At 40.0% G+C, this 24,313-nt stretch overlaps 1 protein-coding gene across 1 annotated transcript; it reads left to right on the forward strand.

Moving 5' to 3' along the window:
* The first annotated feature begins 898 nt into the window (after window positions 1–898).
* Window positions 899–10,221, forward strand: chrna5 (cholinergic receptor, nicotinic, alpha 5). The gene is made up of 10 exons (XM_027007988.2): window positions 899–965; window positions 1,300–1,443; window positions 4,493–4,644; window positions 4,940–4,984; window positions 5,521–5,630; window positions 5,870–6,047; window positions 6,231–6,563; window positions 6,789–7,163; window positions 7,298–7,376; window positions 10,035–10,221. Exons 2-10 carry the CDS (start codon window positions 1,371–1,373, stop codon window positions 10,199–10,201), a joined length of 1,512 nt encoding a protein of 503 aa, XP_026863789.2. The 5' UTR covers window positions 899–965; window positions 1,300–1,370; the 3' UTR covers window positions 10,202–10,221.
* The last annotated feature ends 14,092 nt before the right edge of the window (window positions 10,222–24,313 follow it).

Below are 24,313 nucleotides of genomic sequence, written 5' to 3' on the forward strand. Positions count from 1 at the left end.
CCACAGTGATCTCCTTTATCTTGGAAGTGTTAAGCACTAAGTCATTGACTTTGCACAATTAACCCACACATTCCACCTCATTCCTATAGGCACTCTCATTGCCATCTGAATTAATTGTGCCAACTATTGTGGTGTTATCTGAGACTTTCATTATGGCATTGGAGGGGTGGATGGGGGGGGGGGGGGGCACAGTAGTGCATGAACAGAATAAAGAGCATGGGGCTCATCACGCAGCCCTGCAGGGTCCCAGTCAGAATGGAGCAGGTGTGGTTTCCGATCCTGTAAAACAGGGAGTCCCTGACCCAGGAGCAGTTGGAGCTGCTCAGAACTAAACTTCCCATTTTCTAAACAGTTTATGAAAGAATATGGTGTTAAAGTCACAACTGAAATCCACAAATACATGTTTGGTTGTTCCAGGTGTGACCATGTCAGGTGAAGTGCCATGGATTGGTTTGATTGGTAGGCAAACTGGTGTTGGTCTAAATTTGAAGGGACGACGGCTCTGATATGGAAAAACACCAGCTTCTTTATGCATTTACTAACTGCTGGTATTAGCGCAACTGGTCAATAGTCATTTTGCAGCATGTTTTTTGGAGAACGGGTTAGTTGTGGAGGTTTTAAAGCTCTTTGGGACATCAGCTTATTGTATTGAGAGGTTGATTATGTTTGTAAACATCTCTCTTAATTGCATAGCACAAACATTCTGTATCCCACTGGAACCTCCGTCCCCATCACATAATTATCTTCCTGTGTGTGTGTTTGTGTGTGTGTGCGTGTGGAAGGGGGAGCAGAAGAAAGGGGGCTGGGCTTCTTTTGCAAACTGGGAGGGGAGAGAGGTGGAGAAGATATGTTGTGTGTGAGTCCAACTGCAGTGCACTGGAAAACAGGCTTGGTGGCATGGGCATTGAGCTACTAAACAGAAGAGCAGAACACTGAAGACCTATCCTCTTTCTCTGCACAGTTAGGTTAGAGGCTGAGGGGTCGGGGGAGGGGTGGGGGTGAGAGGAGACACTGAATGTCCGCCTGCATGTGTTTATTTGGAGCACGCATGCTGAGTATGAGTGCAGGACCTGTTCATGCTTGGACTATTGTGGCAGTAAGCGTAACACTCATGCAGAAATGTATCTTATTCTATAGTTTTCCATGCATGTTTTTGTGCATAAATATGTTTTGGGGTATTTTGCATGCATGTGTTAAATGTACACAATCAAATGTGTCCAGTGGGGCTTTGTGTTTTTGCTAGTACACAGGAAGCTGGCAGCATTTACACATGTTATGCTACACACTGTCTGTATGCAGTCTGCTCAGCTCAGAAGTGGTCATGGTACTTTAAAGATCTCCTCTGCTGCCTTGATGCTACTAGCGGCATCATGCCGCCAGCTCACAGCACACGCTCCGGACTGATTCTTCTAGCCTGCTGCTGTCTCCTGTGCTCCACAGTAGGTGAGTTTCTGCAACCTTGCCTCCACACGTTCATCTTCATCTCTCATTCTCCTCATTCGCAAAGCTGCAGACCAGTTTGATGTCAGGAGAATGGATGGATTCCCAAGTCATTGTTCTACAGCAGGAACTCTTTTGAGTGTTCAAAAGAAACTAAATAGGGTATTATGAAATTCAGAATTAAATTATGAAATGCAGGAAACAATTTTTACATTTGATTCAGAGCAATTTTGATTAGTTTAAACTAAGCTTTCCATGAATTTGAAAACAGTAAGGTTGTTAATACTGTTCATAATACTTGAATAATACTTAGAATCTAATGAGCATAATATGCAAACACATATAAACACTAGCACAGCAACATACACCATATAATGAGAGGAATATTTTAATTGTCAGACGAGTTGCATAGCATGGCCCATGCTGTTGGTTAGAAAATCTCCCAACCTCAAGGTTACATTAATGCATGAGTGTCAGTAGAGTGGGTCTTATGAAGAAATGTCATGTCATTTGTCAATTTCTATGGCTATTGACCCATGTTTTGGTAGTACACAGTGAGCAGATTAATTTTACACAAAGCGAGCAATTGTGTATTTATGATTTTTGTCTATATTACAATTGAGCTTCTAACAGGATGCAGATATTTTAGTCATTTAATATGTTTACTTTACCATATGTCCTTCAGTGTTTATTTCTTTTTGTTCTGGTAAATTCCCTGACTCATATCTTAAGGCTACCCACAATACTGACAGAAGTATTGTTGGTTATAGACCTGTTTGAAATTCAAACACACAGTCATGGAAGTCAGTATGTCAGTAAGAAACCTGAGCAAAATGTTCCTGTTCACAGAGCTGGACCAGTAAAAACAGGCTAGAAACTTACTGACATTTCATTACTACTGTGTATTTGTTTGGTAGTTAAGCAGATTTATGTCATCAGATAGGCTGTAGATCGGAGGTGGGGGGGGGGGTGTCCCATGTGTGGTCTCGGAGGGGCGGAGTCCTGTAAAACGTAGTGATTGCTCTGCTCAGACACACCTACTAAACCTTGAATGATCATTGAATCAGGTGTGTTTAACTAATATTACTTAATATAGCATTGTGTCAAACCCTGTTCCAAGAGACCAGTGTGTTTTGGTAATTGCATACATAAATGCACCCGAATCAACTCATCAATCAATTGCTAGGTTTAGTAGGTGTGTCTGAGCAGATCAATCACTAAACTTTGCAGGACTCCAGATTTCCAGGACCAGACTTGAAGCCCCCTGCCATAGACAACTGATGTTGTGAACATGATTAATATCATTGACATCTGGTACAGTTTTAATATGAACGGTCATAGAAATTTACATTTAACTCTTTACTGATGTGATGAGTTATAGCTATTTAATGATTTACCAATTTGTGATATCTTCAAGGCAAACTATTAAGGTCTTGAGAAACTCTTGTTCTGCAGTGTTATGTTCAGCTGTGACAGACACTGGAGAAAAGATAGATTTGCTAATCAGTCACATATCGACTGAGAAGTCCTAGAGGCATAGTTACTGATCTATGGTGGCATAGACACAGTGGAGGTTTGACTGCAAAATTGGCCAGTCACATAATACAGAAATGTATGGCCCCATTATCCTACATCTAAGGTATATTCAAAGAACAGAACATACCAAGCTGTTTAATCTTTGCTGAGTTGTTTAATAGTTACACCTGCTCTATAGCTCTAGAAGTTCATTCACATTTAATAACCTCTGCACATTTGTGACATGTGTTCAGTGGCCTGTTCCAGGATTTAAAATTTATATTTTTTTGGTGAAGAGGTTGTTTGTATGTTTTTGTATTTCCCCAAAGCATGAATAATTCTGTATTTTTTTGTTTTGTTTTGTTTTTTGCTATTTGTTCTGGACAAGAGCAACTGTTGTAAAGGTAAATATATGCTTGGAAAGGGATAGAAACTGCCCTTTGTTCAGAAAGGTCACTTATGAAAGATGCCAACAAAGGTTGTTACATTGTACACAAGGTACAAGGCTCTGGAACAGTCAGTCAACAGACTTTATGGTATAAGCAGTGCTGGGAGTAATGTATTACAGCTTAGCAGGAGTATCTATGGGCCAGGTGTAATAATTAAAATGTTCACTTAGTGTATGTTCCATAAGTCTAATGAAAAACATTCTCAAAACCAATCGAAAATATCAGTGTCAGGTTTTGTAATACTGTCTGCAAAGATAGCAAACAGCAAATGAAAGTTTAGCCATGTCTTTATTAGGTTAATACTCCTCGAATGCACTCTACTGTCAGTAGCAATGTGTGAAAAGAAGAAGAGTAGACACCCCTTTCATTTCAGCCTCTACATTGTCAAGAACACAGATGATCAATGTGTGCTCTTAGTCATCTGGAGAATTCTAGAACCTAGACATGATCTCTTACAGGTGTAGTTAAGTATGTAGTGAACTATTACAACCATTTCAACTGAACACAAACCATACATGATACTGTCATATGAAAAGGTTTTAATGTGTCATGCAATAAAGTGATTGTTTTCAGTAAATGCAATTACATCTTGGTCTAAGATCTATAACTGACCTTTAATCTGTAACATGTTATTCTCTGTGAAAACTCAGCCATTACTGAGGCTAACCTGAATTCCGTACTATAAAAGGATTTGTTCATATGAACTGACATGTTCGGGTTGATCTACCTTTACAGTTCTGATATCAACTTGATTGTATATAGATTAACAATGGTCCAAGATTACAATATGTAAAAATAAAAGTTCATTGTGAATATTGCAGCTTAGTTATAAAGAATCATACCACTGATTATGAAAGAATAGAAACTTTGGAAACCAAATCTGTGCTTCTTAATATCATGCATCTACATTTGTAATTGAATATGTTGTTTCAGTAATGCACTTAGTTGAACATAGCTTGCTGGACTATATTTATTGTGTGGATTCATAAATCGTTGAACCAGTGGCACTGGGAGCAAGATTGACTTTGTGGTGGTTGATCATGATGGGTAAGGACAGAGGTTTACATTGTGCTTTTGCTGTGCCTTAGCTCCCCCCAAACTATCTTCATATGCCAAAACTGAAGACAAGCTGTTCAAGCATTTGTTCTTTAACTACCAGAAGTGGGTGAGACCAGTGGAAGATCTCAATGCAACAATACGGGTCAAATTTGGACTGGCCATATCTCAGCTGGTGGATGTGGTAATTCAGTTATATTCATTTAAATATATTCACTACATTCATATATATATATATATATATATATATATATATATATATATATATATATATATATATATATATATATATATATATATATATATTTTTTTTTTTTTTTTTTTTTTTTTTTTTATTTACTTGCCCATTTTCTGGGATAAAAGACATTGTCTGCAAAAGACCTAGTAATATAACTGTGGATAAAATTCCATTTAATCTTTGGTGTGCTTTAAATGTTCTCACATAAGATTTAATCACTTTTATGACCATGACATATAAGGATGAGAAGAACCAACTGATGACCACCAATGTGTGGATGAAGCAGGTAATGCATCTTATGTAATATTTGTCTTTTTTGGAGAATTGGTTTAGATGTCTCTTGTGCACACAAAGTGTCTTAATGGCATTGACACCAGTGACACCATTTTAATCTCTCCCACTGCTTTCTCACCCCCCTCGTCTTCCGACCACTACCATCAGTCTATGTGAATCTGCCCTGCCTCTGACAGCTTGATTTGCCAGCGGGGATTGTAACTGCCTCACCACTGCTTCCATAAGGGTCAGAGGGTCAGTGGGTTCATTAACAGGGCTTGGAAGGACACAAAGAGAGGGAATGAACTTTGATCCATAAGACAGTAAAGACAGCATTTGAAACATGTCTCTTTTCCCTGCCAGTGTTCCAGTGGTGCATGGGTGAACTCAGTGAACACAGAAATAGTAAACTAGGCAGTATTCAGAATAAATCACAAGTCCTGAGTCTCAGAAGACTGCAGCAACAGACAAGCTATAAAGGAAATCTTCTAGCGCCAAGGAACTTGCATTTCTAGGTTTTGGTTTTCAGTATTTTGTATGTGTGTTCAGGAATGGGTTGATATGAAGCTGCGATGGAATCCACAACACTACTTGGGCATCACATCTATCAGAGTGCCATCTGACTCTATCTGGATCCCAGACATTGTGCTTTATGACAAGTATGCACTGCCATTTATACTATATTGTTAGATTGGGAATTGAAACTACTGAACAAGACAAGAAAAGGAACAGATCCCCAATTACTGCTGTTTTACCAAACTCAAAAGGCATTCATTGTACATAGGGAATTTCAAATGTTTTTAATGAATACATTAATTATTCATTTAATATAATTAAATGGTTCAATATAATTAAATATTCATTATAAAAATAAAATATTATTTATATCATACAATAGTGCAGATGGGCATTTTGAGGCCACTGTCACTAAAGCTGTGGTGAAGTACGATGGCACTATCTCCTGGACACCTCCCGCGAACTACAAATCCACCTGCACTATAGATGTTACCTTCTTCCCCTTTGATCTTCAGAACTGCTCTATGAAATTTGGCTCCTGGACCTATGATGGCACACAGGTTTATTTTCGATTACACTAAAACACAATCTGAAAGGGTGCAAATCTAAGCAACTTTTGTGTCTTAATAGCTGCTAGTGTAGCATGTCATCAATTTTCTCTACGCACAAACCTTATGGAGAGTTATACTAATAAGATGTATGTACAAATGCTTCTGATGACCATACTAAATCGCTCCTGCCAGGTGGACATTCTCTTGGAGGACATCCATGTGGATAAGCGCGACTACTTTGACAATGGCGAGTGGGAGATTATAACAGCTACGGGCAGCCGGGGCTTAAGGATGGACGGCACCTGCTCCTATCCCTTCATAACTTACTCCTTCATCATCCAACGTCTCCCTCTCTTTTACACCCTCTTCCTTATCGTTCCCTGCATCGGCCTGTCCTTCTTAACCGTGCTGGTCTTCTACCTGCCCTCGAACTGTGGAGAGAAAATCTCACTGTGTACCTCTGTTCTCGTCTCACTCACTGTATTTCTCTTGGTGATTGAGGAGATCATCCCCTCCTCCTCCAAGGTAGGCCTAACGTGAGCATACACTTTATATCTAAGTGATTAAAGCTTTTGCCATCTTAAAGCTGTTTTTTTTTTAAACTTATTTGACAGTCCTGACCACATATTTTTTGTATCCCAGATTATAAGGTAATTATTATGCAAAATTATTTATTGTAGTTAATATAAACAAACTTTTTTTTTTGTCCTATATTTATTGGATTCTAAGTCACAGTTTAATCCTGCATAGGTGATCCCACTCATTGGGGAGTATTTGGTCTTCACCATGATCTTCGTCACACTCTCAATCGTCATCACAGTCTTTGCCATCAATATTCACCACCGCTCGTCGTCCACGCACCACGGGATGGCGCCCTGGGTCCGTCGCATCTTCCTGCACAGGCTGCCGAAGCTACTGTGTATGCGCAGCCATGTCGATCGCTATGCCACCACCGGAGGGAGCCAGAGAGCGGGGCAGAGCAGAGGTCCTGTGGGGTTCAGCTGTGGGAAGGGTTTGACTCGAGAGACCACGTCTCTTCACAGCTCAAGACACAACCTGCAAGCGGCACTGGACTCCATTCGTTACATCACTCTCCATGTTGTCAAGGAGAATGAAGTCAGAGAGGTAAGAGTGGCACTCACTGGCTTTGCCTCTCTTTGGAAGGGCAGTATATCTCCAACTAGTTATGTATGCTTTCATCATCTAAAATTAATGGGGGGTGTCAGCAACAAGGGGTGACCGTCTTTTTCTGTCCTCAGGTTGTTCAGGACTGGAAGTTTGTGGCTCAAGTGCTTGACCGCATGTTCCTGTGGACCTTCCTCTTGGTGTCTGTGCTAGGTTCTGCTCTGCTTTTTGTTCCTGTCATTTATAAATGGACCAGCATCATTGTCCCAAACTATGCTGGTGGCACTAGCTAAAACAGGAAGGTCTCTCACAGCTTAGTGTGAAAAATTACATGAAGAAAGAAAACAGTGAATCATTACTGTAGAAGTAGGAATATTTATAGTATGTTCTATTTAATGAGGAATTTAATGAAAACTTGCATTTAATATATTACGTTTCCAGTAGGAATGAGGCAACCCCCCACTGAAGCATACAAGAACAGGGCGTGCAAAAAAAAAACAAACAAACCACAGACGAGACACAGACAAGTGGAACGGGTAAGACATGGAGCAGGGACAAGACCCAGAAAAAGAGGCAGGAGAACAGGAAATACAAAAAGGGCTATACGAGGCAGAGACAGGGCCAATAGACAGGACCGGAGACAGGGGGGGGGGGGGGGGGGGGGGGCAGGAAGAGACATGCGGAACAAACAAAAAAGCGGAAGCTGGGGTAGGCGCAGGACTACAGACAGGGACCATGGCAGGACCAGGGGCATATACAAGATACAAGACCAAACCCTGGACAGGTGCAGGAGTCAGGGCAGATTGAGGGATGGAAGTAGGACGGGAAAGGGAGTCGGACTGGCAATACAGCGGGAAGAGGAGTCAGGAGAGGAGACACGCTGGTAGTGGGAACAGGGACAGAAGGAAGGACAGAGGTAAGTATATTCAGCACAACAGACACAGGAACAAAATACACAATTGGCACGGGCAAGGGAACAAATGCCACAAGGCAGGGTAACAGGTTTCACCAGGGTAACAAACAGGCACGGACGTATGGACCGGAACACAGCCGAAACCAGGAACAGGAACAGGCAAAACAGTAACTGAGGAAGCGTTAGAAGCAGCCTCAAGGGGCAGAGGAGGTACAGGAAGAGTATATGATGAGGATATAGGAATTGTAGGGGTCCGGGAGGCTGATGGAAAAGTCTTAAGGGTGTCATTGGCTCGCTGCAAGGTGTGGCTGGAGTCCTAGACGTCTTTGGAGGCACACCTGTAGCAGCTATTGGGGACACAGGGGAGTCTCGAGGAGCAACTATGGGGACTTACCCTCCACCATTACACTCACTGGGTGTTGCCATAAGCGAGGGTAGAGCCAAAGGTTTCCCCTTCTGTAAGCGTAGAGAGCAGGGCCCAGATGTCACCCATGTCCCATTTCGGGAGTAAACCATTGCCTGGGGGTGGCTGGGCTGACGTGGACGGAACACGACATGACTTGGAGAGGTCCTCCCAGTTCTCGCTGTGGCTGGTTATTCTGTCACGTTTCCAGTAGGAATGAGGCAAGAGGCAGAACGCAGCTGCAGGAGGCGTTTAATAATGAGTGAGATCAAACATGAAGGGCAAAACGAAGAGAGGCAAAGGGGAAATACCGAGGGTAAATAAGCGCGCACACACTGAGCAACCGAAAAGGGCAAGGGCATTGACCATAAGCGAGACTCAACAGACGAACCTGACTTACCTAAATAACCAGCAAACTAGAAAAACAACAGCCAGGGCTAAAATAACCAAAACAATCAAGGATAATCAGACGCAGGTGAACATAACAGGGAGAACTAAAACTCGGACTAGAACTGAGGAACAGACGAGGGGCGGAGAAAATGAAACAAGGAAGTGAAGGAAAAGCAAAGAGACGACAGAGAAATCATAAGATAGGGACGCCAGGAGGGGGGCCAATAGTCACATATATAGAGAAATTGTATATATATATATATATATATATATATATATATATATATATATATATATATATATATCCTTAACCCTCAACTGCTCAAGTTGTACTCATAATTGTAAGTCATTATGGATAAAAGCATCAGCTAAATGCAATAAATTGAAATGATAGATATCAAGTTTTCATTAAATTCCTCATTAATATTTTAGTACAGAGAAGCTCAAATTATAGTTACAAATGATGCACATTTCAGTATTTTAGTTAGGATTTAGAATTGGGACTTTTTAATTAGTCTACAGATTATGTAGTTTAGGCACCAATGTGCAGTCCTTTTAAACATGGGGCTTAAGAGTCCAATCATAATACAGACTTATCTCAATAAACTATTCAGTAAAGACCAAATGGGAAACAGTAATCAAATATATTTTGTAAAAGGCTTTGTCTAAAATACATATTTATATAAGATTTTGAAAAAATGCATAAATTAAATTTTATTATATTTAGAATTGTGAACAGCATGTTTTCATGTATTCAATTTATTGTACTTTTTTTCTGTTTTATACACATAAAATAACCAAATTACTCCTGTTAGGATACACACTAATGAAATTCACCTTACTGAATGCACTTGATTCTTTCTAATCTCATAATATTTTTGTCATCATGTTTTTGTTCTCATATTGGATGTCATGAACCGAGCTCATGTTCCCAGTGGGCAGACTGACACACCCCTACCTGGAAATGCAACCACTTCTAACCAACACTTAAATTCACCTAAACACCAACCTGCCGTACCTCCCTCCTCTTTCTTCCACTCACCTTTCTCCTTCAGCTCTTTATATGCCATACATATTCCCTTCCCCTTTGCAAAGTATTGCCAACTCCATACCAAGGGTTTATCCTGCCTGCCTACCTGTGTCTCGACCTGTGCTTTGTTTTCAGACTACGCCTCCAGTCTAGCCCTCTGGTACCTACACTTCTCTGCCTGCCGACACCGTACCTGGATCTCCTTGAGCGCACCTTATGCCTGCTGTTTGGAATTTGTTGTGGATAAGGGTGGACTGTTGTGTTTGAGGTGCACTGCGCACTCCTGCCTCTCACACTATTAAAGATAAACCCCTGACTATTAGAGCTCTGCATTGACTGAATCTTTGTCTTCATGACCTTGAGACCTTAAATGTGTCATTTATTTATCAATCAATTAAAATTCTTCCAGTAAAATAACAACTACAAGCATACCTTTATGGCCAGTCAGAAAGAAAATTGTTATCCGATATCCATATATTGTAGTATCACTGTTGCGCTTATAAGTTGATGCTTTACAAATTTACAAAACAGTTAGAAATTTGATTAAAGCATAAGTGAGTATTTTAATATGTATACTTCCTGTTTCCATGAAAGCCTGCCTAAATAGGGACACCCAAGAGGCAGTGCTTCCTGAGTGGGTAGCCTTGGGTCTAAGGACACAATAAGTATATGGCCACTGTGAACATTCAGAGCATCTGGCATGGGTATATATACTTGGCGGTGTTAGAAATTCACCAGTGAAGAGTCAGGAGGCTGTACAAAGGCTGTTTATTTGTGCTTGTCGTGCATATTGAGACCACCTCTTTATCATGAGCATGCTAGTCTAGCATCAGACAATTAGCCTAACAACACAGCAGTGAGGTCAGGCTTAAGCAGAAGGGGAGGGGGGAGGAGCGAGGTCTTTGGGGCCACAGTAAATGGCCACAATGACATTCAAAAAACTGATAGGAGTACTTAGCATAAACCTTAGGAGTAAATCTATCAAATGTAATACAAAACCGAATAAGAAATGATTACAAAATGAAACAAGCATTTAAGATACACTGAGGCTACATAAATTCCTTCCGTAGGAGCAGCTTTAATTCCCTGTTCATGTTACTAACTCCCCACATTTATAGCCTATAACAGTTTTTAAATGCACTTCACAACACAACTTAGGTATTATATGCACCATAGTTCTACATACACTTGTGTATGCATACAGATAAGTGTCTGAGGGAATTGACATGTATTCAGACAGTATTTAGACATGTATATAACAGTGAAACTTGACACTGTGTAGGCTATATAGACATGTTTGTAACATATAATCCTGACTCTGTTACCCATAACATACATATATACACGGAGAATATTTAAATAGGGAAATATAAGTCAGTAGTTGTGTATCAAAATGAGAAATTATAATCTCTGCATTCCATGATGGTTATGAGATGCGCTTCTGAATATGAGTCGAATCAACGTTGCCTTTGTTAATGTTAATGTTACAAGAAAATAAGTAGGATAAAACAAGCAAACGATCCATAACTTACACTTGAAAATGCCTCCTATAAATTATCATCTGTACCATCTGTCCTGATATTTTAACTCAAAAGAGGCAGGATCAGACAATATAACTATCATCCAAAACACAGGAGTAAATACATAAGGTGTCTTTCAAAAAGAAATTACATATTTTGAACAGTCAACTCAGATTACTGACCTGAATCTATTTAATACACATGGTGCAATCTAAAGCTAATCCTTCAAGGAAGACATCCAAAACAAAGCAAAGTGATTGAAGCATGAAAAAGATATGGAACAAAGATGAAAAATAAAAAATGGTTAGATGTAACATTTATGCAATTGTCTTTTCATCCAGGTCATTTGTTTGTGAGTGAGAGGCTGCCATACTCCTTTCAGTGTGTAACATTTCAGAAAGGCTGTTTAAGCATCAAAAATAAATAATAATACATAAATGTTAATTTGATTCTTTGCATGTTCTACTTTATTTTTAATAGTTAGCTGAAAGCTACATTGCACTTAAAATTGTGCTTACTTGATCGACAATGTCTGAAAATGATTTACACTTACCTATGAAGGCTATTGCTGACACCATCTGTGGTGCCAAAGAAGAGAGGATGGATGAAGCCAACAAAAGGAAGCAAGCCAAGTATGTAGACATGGTGGACGAGTACCACAGAAAAGGGGTGGAGAACGCAGTGTGTGCCCTCAGTGGTGGGCTGCATTTGGGTTTGGAAGGCTAATAACACAGTGGCCACCTCACCTGCTCCAAAGAGGACATAGACTATCATCTCCATAATACCTAAAGTGATGCATCAAGGTCCTAGAGGTCCTAGTCTTGATTAATCTGCCACAGCCCAACACTGATTTTAACAATAAGGAGCCCAGGTGGGGAGATGTACCAGATGTTATCAAGGCACTGAGAACCAGTTCGGCCCCAGGACCCAGTAGAGTACCCTACAAAGTGTAAATGGTGTCCCAGGCTTCTGCTCCAACTGGAGAAGGGGGAAGGTAGCCCAACAGTGGAGATGTGTGGAAGGTGTGTGGATTCATAAGGAGAACTCAAGCAAGACTGAGCAGTTCAGAACTCATTGCTCAGCACTGAGGGGGAAGATATTTTTTAGTGCCATGGCCCAACACCTAACTCAGTACTTTCTGAAGAATATATACAATGACACACATGTTCAGAAAGGTGGGATCCTGAATGTCCCAGGATGCCTTGAACATACAGGAGTCATGACAGAACCTATCAGAGAGCCATGAGAAGGAAGCTCAGCACTGGAATGGCACCATGTCCCAAGTAAGATCAGGGACCATGCACTAGACTGTTATCATATCTTAAATCTGAGAGCCACCTCGGCATCAGTCACTTCACCAGCTGGAAAGAGGCATCATCAGTGGATATACTATTTCAGTGATCTTCTTTGTCTTGGTCATGAATATACTGGTAAAGTTAGCTGAGGTGGAACGCAAAAGCCCCCTGACAAAGTCTGGAGTTTGACAGCCTGCTGTAGACTCTGAATCTGCATGTAGGTTCTTCAGGGTTTAGAGAAACTCATCACATGTGCACAGATGAGCTTAATGCCAGTTAAGTTCAGGTCCGTGATGCTGAAAAAGAGGAATGTAATTTGACCATTTTCATCTGGGATATAGTAAGATACCATCAGTCATGGAGAAGCCTTGGAAAGATCATTGACAGCATTAGTCCACTAAGGCCATAGACCAAGAGTTGGAGGCATGCTTGGCAGCATTTAACAAATCAGGGCAACCACAAGAATTCAAAGCCTGGATCTATCATTATGGAATCCTTCCCAGGTTTTGTGACTACTAGTCTAAGAATTCCCTTTGTCAGTGGTAGATGGCCTCGAGAGGAAGGTTAGGTACCTGGGCCTGCCACGCAACCTAAGCAGCATCTCTGTATGGGAAGAGCCTCAAGCCTCAATGATCAGCCTAAGTGAGGGGTTGATGGTCATCCATGCAAAAGAGGTGTTGCAGTATAGGGAGTCATATGACCCAAAGGTCTGCCAGGCCAGCATTGAGGTAAGAACAGGGAGAAAATGGAAGTCACAGGATGCAGTGGAGCAGAGAGAATAATGCCTGCAGCAGAAAGCTCTGGTGGGGACATTGGCATCAGGGAGCTTTTCATCAATTCATTATAACTAAACTGAGGGCAAGGATTTTGAAAAAGCACACGACTGGCAGATGAGGGTCAATCTAGGAAGGCAGCTCTGATTTTCAGAGAGCATCCCAGAGACCTCCCTGAGACCAGAGATTGTGCTGGTTTTCGAAACATCAAAGCAAATGGTCATATCCTGGGAGGGGAGGATGGAGGAAGCAAATGAAAGGAAGTGAGCCAAGTACACAGACTTGGTGGATGAATTCCACAGAAAGGGTTGGAGATTCCAGTTTGTGCCAAAAGAGGTGGACTGCAGAGGATTTCCAGCTCAGTCTCTGTGTAAGGCCTACAGTCTTTTGGTTTCACATGTTCATGTAGTCACAAGGTTAACAGGTTCATACAGAGTTCACATTATTGCTTGCTTGGCTGCATAACAAGAAATGATATTACCACATGGCTCATGTATTATAATGTCACCAATGATATAAAAGAGTGATAGGATACTGGAGTGATTGGCACTAGAACAGTTATGCCCTGATTTCTTTGTACGGATATTGTAATTCTGCGTATCTATCAACAGACAGGCTCTGTCTGCCTGTCTGAGTTAAAAGGGTAACCAAAAGGTGAGGACATCAGTATGTGGTTATAAAAGGAAGTATGTACTGTGTGTGCAGCAGAGAAGTGCTGCTTGTAGTTGTGTGCTCACAGTTCAGCTCCCCAGTATAGATTTCGGAATAAATAACCGTTGCTCACTGAAGCACGGTATATGACCTTCCTAAATGGGGAATCTGAGATTTTGGGAATCATATATCCAACATTTTTGGTGCAGTCAGCAGGTTCTCCGACTCTGAGGTGTGGACTCATTAGTGGGATACTAAAGCATGCTATAAGGGGGGACCACTCATGGGTCTGGGAAATTCCTGCCGTGTGTGCTTGCAGCATGGCTCCTCTCTACATGCTGTGTGCTCACCCTGTCATGGTGTGGTGGAGTTGTCCTGTTGGTGTTTGTTTAAATAAAACATTAGGTAGGCATTTCAAGTATATAAGCAGGCAGAATAATGGATTTGTTGTTGTAAATTATGTTGTGGGGGTTGCTCTAGGAGGAACATGAGCAGTGGGCCTAAAAAGATAAATAGAAAATATGTAAGGCAGTTAATAAATAAAAAAATAGAAAAGACCTACTAAGGGTTTATTTACAATGGATGGTACAATGAGCATTAATACATTGGTAGGGCTAAAGATGAATTACATAGGTCAGGGAAAGATGCAGATTGGAGACTGTTTGTCTTCTAGTAGAGGGAGGCAGAGCAATGAGCAGAGAAGCAGGCAAGGGGGGCAGAATCAGCAAAGCTGTTTGTCAACAAGAAATGGAACCTGGACACAGGCACCCTGCTCTTGCCATAACGCAGAAAGTGTCAGCCGGCGCTGTCTGCTGTGGTTGACGAGAAGGAACAACCAGCACAACCTTCAAGCAGCTCTAGATGAAGAGAACGGAAACAACTGAAGACTGCTCACCCAATTGCATGCTGTTAAACATTCCAACTTTATTCCAGAATAAAATGTACAGCTTCGAACTTTCCTTTAGTGAGGGTCTCTGTAGGCAATGGCGAGATGGCCGTGGTTCCACAACTGTGGGACCCCCAGGAGTTGCAAGCTGTCATCAAAGCCCTACCTTCCATAAGTGAGGGGTTGCAATGGATGGAACAAATAAGCCTATCCAACAAGGCATGATTGGACTCCCACAACGATGGTAATATGGGAAGCAAATGAAAAGAGACAGGATGCAGAGCTACTAACCAAGGAAGTGGATTCTGTCTCCCCTTGGATGGATTAAGAATTTATAGAACAAAAGGAACAGTCATTTGGGAATGCTGGGACCCCCCCATGCCAACATTATGGATTTTGCTTTACCAAGACTAACTTTGAGTTCAAATCGGTCCCCTAGAATAAAAATATATGTTACAGGGTAAGAAGTCTACTAAATTGTTTAGTAGAGACAGGATCAAAAATTATATTATGCTAGGTAGGAACAAAGTGGGCAGTAAGTAATCAATACATGTTAAGAACTATTACCACAGTAGTTAGAGGCAGAATTAGACTAAAGACCTAACTTGTTTTCCTCCTTAGTTCTGTTTTCCTCCCAAAATCTTAAAGACAGGACCTACTTTGTATGGTAATGTTTCTAAATCCCCAATTAACTAGTTTTAAAGTTAAACATACAAACAGAAAATAAACATGCAGACTTCAGAATATGTTGAAGAGAATATGTTGTCCTTTATTGCAAGTCAATGTTAACAAGCATTATTGAGGCACCTTATGGAGAAAGTCTAACAATCACACAAAGAACCCAAATTTTTATAGTTTTCCAAAGTGATTTTGTATTTGCACAAACTTCTTTTACATAATAATGTTTAAAATCTCCACCATTATATCTAAACCATACCTTAGTCAATATATGTAAATAGATATTCAATACCCACACCAGTTGGAGCCTGGTACCACTACAGTCCAAGAGAAGACTTCTCTTTAAAAAAAAAATAAAATAAAATAAATAAATAAATAAATAATAATAATAATAAATCATCTTGGAGAAGCTTGTTTTTCTGTACCATCCTGTGCCTGATAGAGAGATAATATTTCTTACTCTGAAGCCTACCCAGAATCCTTTGCAGAAGTCTGTTCACTCGGTAACCAGATCATTTCTAACGATAAAGAATCTCTTTGATCAATATTTGATTACTTGATCAATATGATTCATCTTTATGATTCAATGTTTAAGCCTCTTTTTACTGTTGTGACGGCCTGAGTGCCGTAGGGCACGGAGCAGGACGCACAGACTCGTTTGACTTTGATAGAGGTTTATTGACATATAACGCATACGACGACGGCACTCACACAACATAAACGGTTAACATGAGTACACGTATCACTCGCATGAACACTAACGACGGCAACACGAACATATACGTTTACCATGAATACGCGTATGACTGGCAACACAAACAATGACCAACACCGATGCACCCACCAACAGGGGGTTTAAATACACACAGACACATACCATTAAACCAGCTGCAGGTGTGTGCCATCATGTTGGCGTGGTTACAAACAATACAAAGTGACTTCCACTGCAGGCGGTGGGTGGTACCACGTGACCAGTAGCAAGCGGAGCATTCCGTGACAATTGTAAAAACTCTTTTTATTACCTCAGTAGGCATGACACTCAGACTCATTAGGAAAAGTATAGAATGCTGTAGAATAACTTCTTCATTACTACTGGCAAAAACAAATCCTCTCTGGGTTGATTTTGAATCGGAGGAAACTGAGTTGCTGTATACTTTAAAGGTTTAAGCAAGCAGGGAATCTCCTGGACAGCTGCACTACACCATGGTGTTCTTTCAGGAACATGAGGTAGACTATGAATTTCTGTGTGTGGAGTTACAGTGTGAGATCACACAAAATGTTGACGTCTGCAGAGTGCACAAGAGGCAGCTGCCAGGTAGTGCTGCTGCAACTGCAGAAACTGTTTTTGAGTACAAAATTAGTTTACACGCATGTCTCTAGAAAAAACAAACAATGTCAGGGAATGTATAGAATTGGGCCCATGGGTAAAGAATTGATTTAAATAAAGTGTTTGAATTTTTTTTTTCTCAAATTATGTGCACATATTACCAAACTGTGGCTCTCCTTATGTGTCTCTGTGCGTGTCCATGTGTCTGTCTTCAAGTGTTATCATTTGTTGTATCATTAGTTAGACAGGAGAAAGAAAACAACGAGGTAAATTAGGAGGGAGCCAGAAACAGCAGCAGTAACAGTAGCAGAAAATAGAGAAATAAACTAGAAGAGATGTTGGCTAGCATCCCACAGACATTGTGAACAAGAGTGGATTCAAGAATATCAAACAGTGGCACCTTTTGAAAAATGCAATAGGCTTTCCCACTGTAAAGCCATGGATGAAGATGTGCCATGGACAGATAAATGTGAGCAAAAATTCAGTTTAGCTGAGAGCTAGTTTAGACTCAACCCTGGCTTTAAGCCTGCCAAATTATGATTTTGCCTTTCAATTCATTTGTGTCAGAAAGCAATGGGTTTATGTCAGCTGTGAAATGCCAACAGCATGGGGGACAAAGGCCAATTGCTTTTATTCTGAGCATAGGACTTAGTTCCTTGTCTGCAAGCGGTAGCAGCTGTTGCTGCCATCATAATGGCTTGTGCTGATTTAGTAGCCATGCATGTTTTGGTCCTGCATGTGACTCACACTGTTCACCTTAGACAGTTGTCTTATTAGCACATCTTGCTGGCTATGCCAAATATAATTCTGAAATGGTGCACAGACTTAAAATAAGCTAAACACAGTGCTTGTGTGGAGGATGGGGATCCCCATGATTGCTGTGCTGTTGTTGAAATGTCTCACAAGCCCAAGCCGGACCTCTCATAGGTTCCTATTGGGAATCCACTGCCAAGCGTGTGGCCAAACAAGGTGTGCCTTGTCCGTTCCCCCTTCAGATGCTCAAAACTATATTGCTATAACCTATAACCTATACTAATCCAAGAGTTCATTCTTAGCCAAGTGCATCTTAGCGGAGTGCATTGCCAGTAGCAATAAGAAAATGAAACGAACACTGTGAACTCCATACTGGTTTCTGAGTAAACATATGAACACATTAACTGAACTTCCTCTTTTACCCAATTCTTGTTTCCCTCACCAGATAGAAATATCGGCTATATGTGCTGCAGTGTCAGAGAGATGGTTCACACGGGATGATTTTTATTTCAAGTTCCTTATCTGCTTGGATGCCAATACTTCCTCTGGAATGCCAGTGCCAGTGGCTTATCACCCAAACCCACAAATGTCTTTCCAGCATTTGCTGATGAGCTCACCCATGTAAAAATTGTAAATAATGTCTGGTCATATCTGATTTGTTCTCAATACGAATTGAGGGCATCCCTTGCTGAAAGGCAACAGCCGCACAGGTGGCAATGGCTCTAGTCAAGGACACTGTTCCAAGGTGGGAATTTCTCACAAAGCTATCCTCTGACAATGGTATGCATTTTGTGAATCAAGTAATTTCAGAAGTCTCCTCCACCCTAGGAATTACTCTAAAATACCACTGTGTTGATCACCCACAGTCTGGAAGAGCTGTGAAAAGTGGAATGGGGCAATAAAAGTAAAATTGGTTAAACTCACATAGAAAACTTGTCTGGAATGAGTGACCTGCTTACCCTGGGCACTGATGTATTTTATGGGATGAGTCACTCCACAGGTTTGAGCCCCTATGAAACTCTGGCAGGCTATTCAATGGCACTCCCAGGCCTATCAGCTCCAGTAGACCTTCCAGTTGACAGACAATTGGCTTCATATAAAGGGTATGCATGTAATGTCAAAGTTGGTTGGTGTCACTGCAGTTACGCCCACTGAGTGGCAGAAACACTAACTGAGTGGCACTGTTAGTGTTCAGTGTAAATGCTGCAAAACACAAAACAACTAAAATGTGAAAGTGCTGTTGTACAGTTGACTGTAAAAAAAAAATCCGTACCAATAGATTTGTACGTTTACAGATTGCCAAAAGTTAAAGAAAGGATAAGACAGTGTTAGCTACCAAAGACCAACCCAGTTTAGACTGTTAACTGATTTGAAAGTTATCTCGACTTAATGGAGAAACATTGAATATCATGGTCTCCAAACTATATGCTAGCAGAAAACCAAGCCTGTTGAGTGAAATACTATGACCTGGCTGTGAAATGGTCTGGAATATATGTTAGTCATTGTCTCTGTGATTACTGTCAGTTCCCGCTTTGTTCCATTTTTAGAAAATCCTGATATGCCACCATGTGTATCAACAATCATGTCACCAATGATAAGTCATTAAGTAGGGATTTTGACTCAGATGATACTAATTAAATGTGCTATGTCTCTATGCTGTGTGTTACTAAGCATTCACTGGGAGAAAATTGTCATGTCTGTGAAGCCTTTCACATGCAACATGTGTCAGTCTTACTTTAGCAAAGTTCTCATGCAATAGTATGCAGCTCTCTACCCCTTATTTGCTGACACTGATAAGTGGCTGATCTAACTGGCCAGTGTAAAGTTGTCACTGACACAAAAGATAAAAGAATGATGGGTACTACAGTGATTAGCACTAGAACAGAAATACCCTGATTTCTTGAAAACAACATTGTAACTAGAATAGATATGCCCTGATTTCTTGGAAACATCATTGTAACTCTACTTATCTAGCAACATATAGGCAACGTCTGCCTATCTGCGGGAAAAGTGGAACTTGAGGGTGGAAAAGTGAGTGTCTACAAGCATGTTGTATATCCTTCCTAAATGGGGAATTTGAGAATCATTTCTCCAACATCTATTGAATAGCATGGTGCACTTTCTTGAACAGGGAATTGAACCCCTGTCCCTAATGTAAGAGGCAACATTGTTACCCACTAAAAAATGAAAAAAGATGCCTTTCCCCTTCAGCAGCAGATTTCTCAAGGGAAACCCACTCTTAACCCACTTTGAGAAGTAATCTATTACAGTATGTGCTGGAAACCATCTGCAGTTTTGGGGAATGGTCTGATTAGGTCTATTGCAACAAGCTCCCAGACAGCAGAGACATACCAAGGAAACATTAAATATAGTGTATATTTAAGGCTGTCAAACATAATGCTTTAATAATGCATTAACAACATTTTAATGCCATTATTTCTTTTATACAATTAATGTATTTTCCTGGATTCATCCTACAACTCATCCGTAGCACACATTGAAACCCAAATTGTTGAACTGTATTTTGCTAGGATAGAATCTGCCATTGCAGCCCTTTTGTTCAAAGCCTACAGCTTTTAAAAGAATAGCTTCAGCACCAGTTGTAGACTAGGTGGACAATGTTCATGAGAGATCTATGAGCAGCAAAGTACAGTTATCACTTGCTGTTGAAACACAGCAGCAGTAAACACAGTGACTACAAAAAAAATCCTCTAATTTTTAGAGTCGACCGACATGCCATGTCAGTAAAATATAGAACACATGGTACCCCATGTTTTTATGATGTCTGAATGCACACTGAATGAAACTTGTCAAACAGGATCTTGGCTGCCTCTTTGGTTTTAATTACCTACATTAAAAAAAATAAACCCACATAATTACATTAACAGGACATCAGATCTTTTTAGTATTTCAAATATTAAGCAACGAGCATTAGAGAAAGACATGGAATAGATGGAAGAGATGACAAAGTTGACTTTGTTTAACATAATAAAGTATTGAACCAAACCGAGTATTGGATGATAATTACAAACTGGAGCGGTATGAAAATGGACACATGGAAATATGAAATCAACACTTCTTAGAGCAAAAGAACAGATACAAATACAATTAATACAACTAAACTAAAATGTCATTATATGATCATATGATAATTTAAAAGGCATACAGAAAACTAAAGCTACTAGAAAGGTGAAACAAATCAGTCCATTATACATTACCTACAAACATATGCTCTGTGTAGAAATGGCTGTGGATGTGTTAGTAGAAATCGGGTTCATGTACACTAGTTAATGAATGCAATTCAGCGCCTTCTAATATCTGCATATGAGATATATGCTTGTACTTCCAGAAGTCCAAGGCAAAGCTTGCCGAGACATCAATCGACCTTTTTTTGGCGGTTTGGATTTGCCTTGTTCAGTTCCCGAACACTAAGGTATATAATATAGATGACCGTCGGAATTAAAATGATTAAAATTAAAATGTTACTAAATATAAGTTATAACTAATATCACACCAAAGATGAGAAAGTGCTGGGACAACCAATTACTTTTGGCGACTTTGATTCGCTTTGCACACTTTCTGAGAACACTATAGAACATTATAACATTAAGCTGAATTTATATAATGTACTTGAAGGCTGAATTAATATTAAAACAAAACAAAACATTACAAAAATGCAAGATATAACGCTAATGCGGAGAAACAAGCAACATTAACCATGGGGTAAAATAAAGATATCGTTGTGCGCATGCGCAATAACCATCTTAGGCTATGTTGGAAAACCTGGCAACCGTACACAGTTACCCACGCCAAATAACCTTAACTCACAGTCCCCTCGACTCCGGTCCCTCGGGTCTCCGTTAGCCTGCACTCTCACTTAATAATCACTCACTGGTGAAACCTTGCAGTAAGGAGCACCGCCTGCCCGGCTAGGTTATATCTTATTTTATATCCCTTGAGAAAAAAAGAGCCTATACATTATAATTTGTTGTTTTCTATAGTATTGTATTTTCTCATAAGCTAATATTCGATTGATGCTACGTATAAACCTAATTTTCCTATAACAACCCGATGCCACGCAAATAAGGAATTCATAGGTAACGCTCCCTCTTCTGGCAGGCGGGCGTGGGCAGTAAACCACGTGGAATATTTATACATACTTTGGATAACAAGGAAATAGTCTCTTAAGTTTTTGTCACTTTCATCGCACCTCCTGTCTTCGCAAAGTAAGTAGTTAGGTTAATTTCATGAAGCAAATGTTTAAAGCAGAATAAACATGAAACAGCAAAGCAAAAACAGTAAACGTAATACACCATACTCTGTATTCTAGTTTATCTCGTTTTAAGATACTCTAACTATGCTACTTAGTAAAACACAGCTTGAATAAAACAAAATCTTAATTAAATAAAAAATTATACGATTTTTATTGTTTGACAGAAAAAGGCGCGATATTAATTAAACTTTATTTTAGAAACATCAACGCATTGGTCGATCTCTTATTTATTTATTTGTTCATTTATTTGTTGCTGCTGTCGCCTAATATAGTCGTTTACTCTTCTAAAGCAAGTCATGTTTCATCGTCATGTGAACTTTAAATACAGATACTTTCCAAATATAAGTCAAGTAACCTTTAGCTCTGCTACTTGATATATAGTCTATTGTAAATAGGCTAAGCGCTGACGCAGGATAGAGTAAGCACAGTTTCAAATTAAAACTCCACGCGCATGAATCATTGCGATATATCATTTGATCTGTTTATTGTGTTAATAAATGTGGTCAAAACTATTCAAGGCAAGGCACGTTTATTTATATAGAACCTTTTTTTTATACACAATGGCAATTAAACGTGTTTCACACAAATAAAGGATCATTTAAATAATAAAAGAAAACTAGATACATATAGATAGTCCACTGTCAGGGCAAACCTGAGGTTCTATGACAGTTGTTTCTATAGGCCAAACTCTGGTCTATGAAGTGTTTTTCTCATCTCTCTACACTGCTGTGCATTTATGATCTTCTCACAGACATAAGGGTGACAGAATTACAATGGTTATTTTGGACCTGACTCACTAGAAATGGTCAATAGTTATTTAGAACTGTAAATCAGTGTCATGCCACCAGTTTGAGTCGCTGTGGCTGTGTCTTTTGGTGGGGGTGTTACCAGGTGGTTACTTTTGATTGGTCAGTGGTTTCAAACCCTTTTCTTAGATGAGATATGACTGAAGAAGAGGTTGACAAACGTTTTTTTTTGGTCAAGATATGGCTCAAGGAAGTCTGGGCCTAGGAGTAGAAGGATTTTTGAGGAGAGCTAATATGGAGCTAGGACAGAGCTGGTGGAAACCAGGTCTTTTAATCTGAGGGCTCTAGAGTCGAGAGAGGCAGCAAGTGTACATCAGTCACCTTTATTTCCAAATAAAATAAACTATTTCTAAAATATTGTTTTATCTGTTTTCATCTGTAGGAGGGTTTTGCACATTCAGTCTGTAATATGTTCAAGGCACTGGCATAGTGAGTTGATAGGACCATAGTTATTTGATGAAAGTATGAAATAAATCTGCATCAATCTGTATAGTTGTGGTAACATATTTCATAATCTTGTTGGATTTGGACATGGGGAAGTAAGTGTAAGAGGCCCAAGAACAGAACCCTGGGTGACATTACAGGTAATAGACAGCTGCTCAGATAGGCATATGTCTATTTCAGCATAGTAGTTCCTGCTGCACATATATGATCTATATCAGTTAAGACTGTTGCTGAGAGTCCAGCCTAATTCACAACCTAATTCTATCTAAGAGTATTTTATGATGCTGCGGTTGGGCCTGGGACTGGGCTATTTCAACCATATTATGTAGAGATAGTGTGAAGACATTTCTGGTCATAGAATTACTAATGGCCTGTCTGATATTATGGATTATAATGTTGATAAACTATGCTCATTTGATCTTTTAGCTGACATAATTTCTCTCATTTATCTCCTTTTTACCTGAACTATGGAAGTATTTCCCCATGGTGCTTTTAGACTACATTACATGGTTTTAACTGTAACTTCTGTAATCACACCCATGTCACTGATCATTTTTGAGTTTAAATCAGTATCTACTAATTTATCAGTATCTACTGACCCAGTTAAGTTAATGTACTTTTTGTCCATGAAGAGAGTGCCTGTGTGATTTTCTGTGAATCTTTCTTGAAGTCTGGTCTTGATGTCTAGCAAGGCCCACTTATCAAAGAAAATGCAGTAGAGAAAGAGCTGAAAGAGCTCCATCCTTAACAGTGCTAGAAATGTTGAGACCTTTTGAGATAGCCAAGTACAGGGTGTGACCATGGCAATGTGTAGGACCAGTCACATGAGAGACTGAAAGAGTCCTTTGTCTATGTGTATATTAAAATCATCAGCAATGACAAAGTGATCTAAATCAGTGGAAATGAAAGACAACATGACCACAAAATCAGTTAAATTAATATAGTAATTAGGAGGCCTGTAGGCAGTTACTAGTAATATTTATATTGCCCTTACAGAGTTGCACGGAG

This window comes from Electrophorus electricus, chromosome 4 (assembly GCF_013358815.1).
Source record: "Electrophorus electricus isolate fEleEle1 chromosome 4, fEleEle1.pri, whole genome shotgun sequence".
Taxonomy (NCBI): Eukaryota; Metazoa; Chordata; class Actinopteri; order Gymnotiformes; family Gymnotidae; genus Electrophorus; species Electrophorus electricus.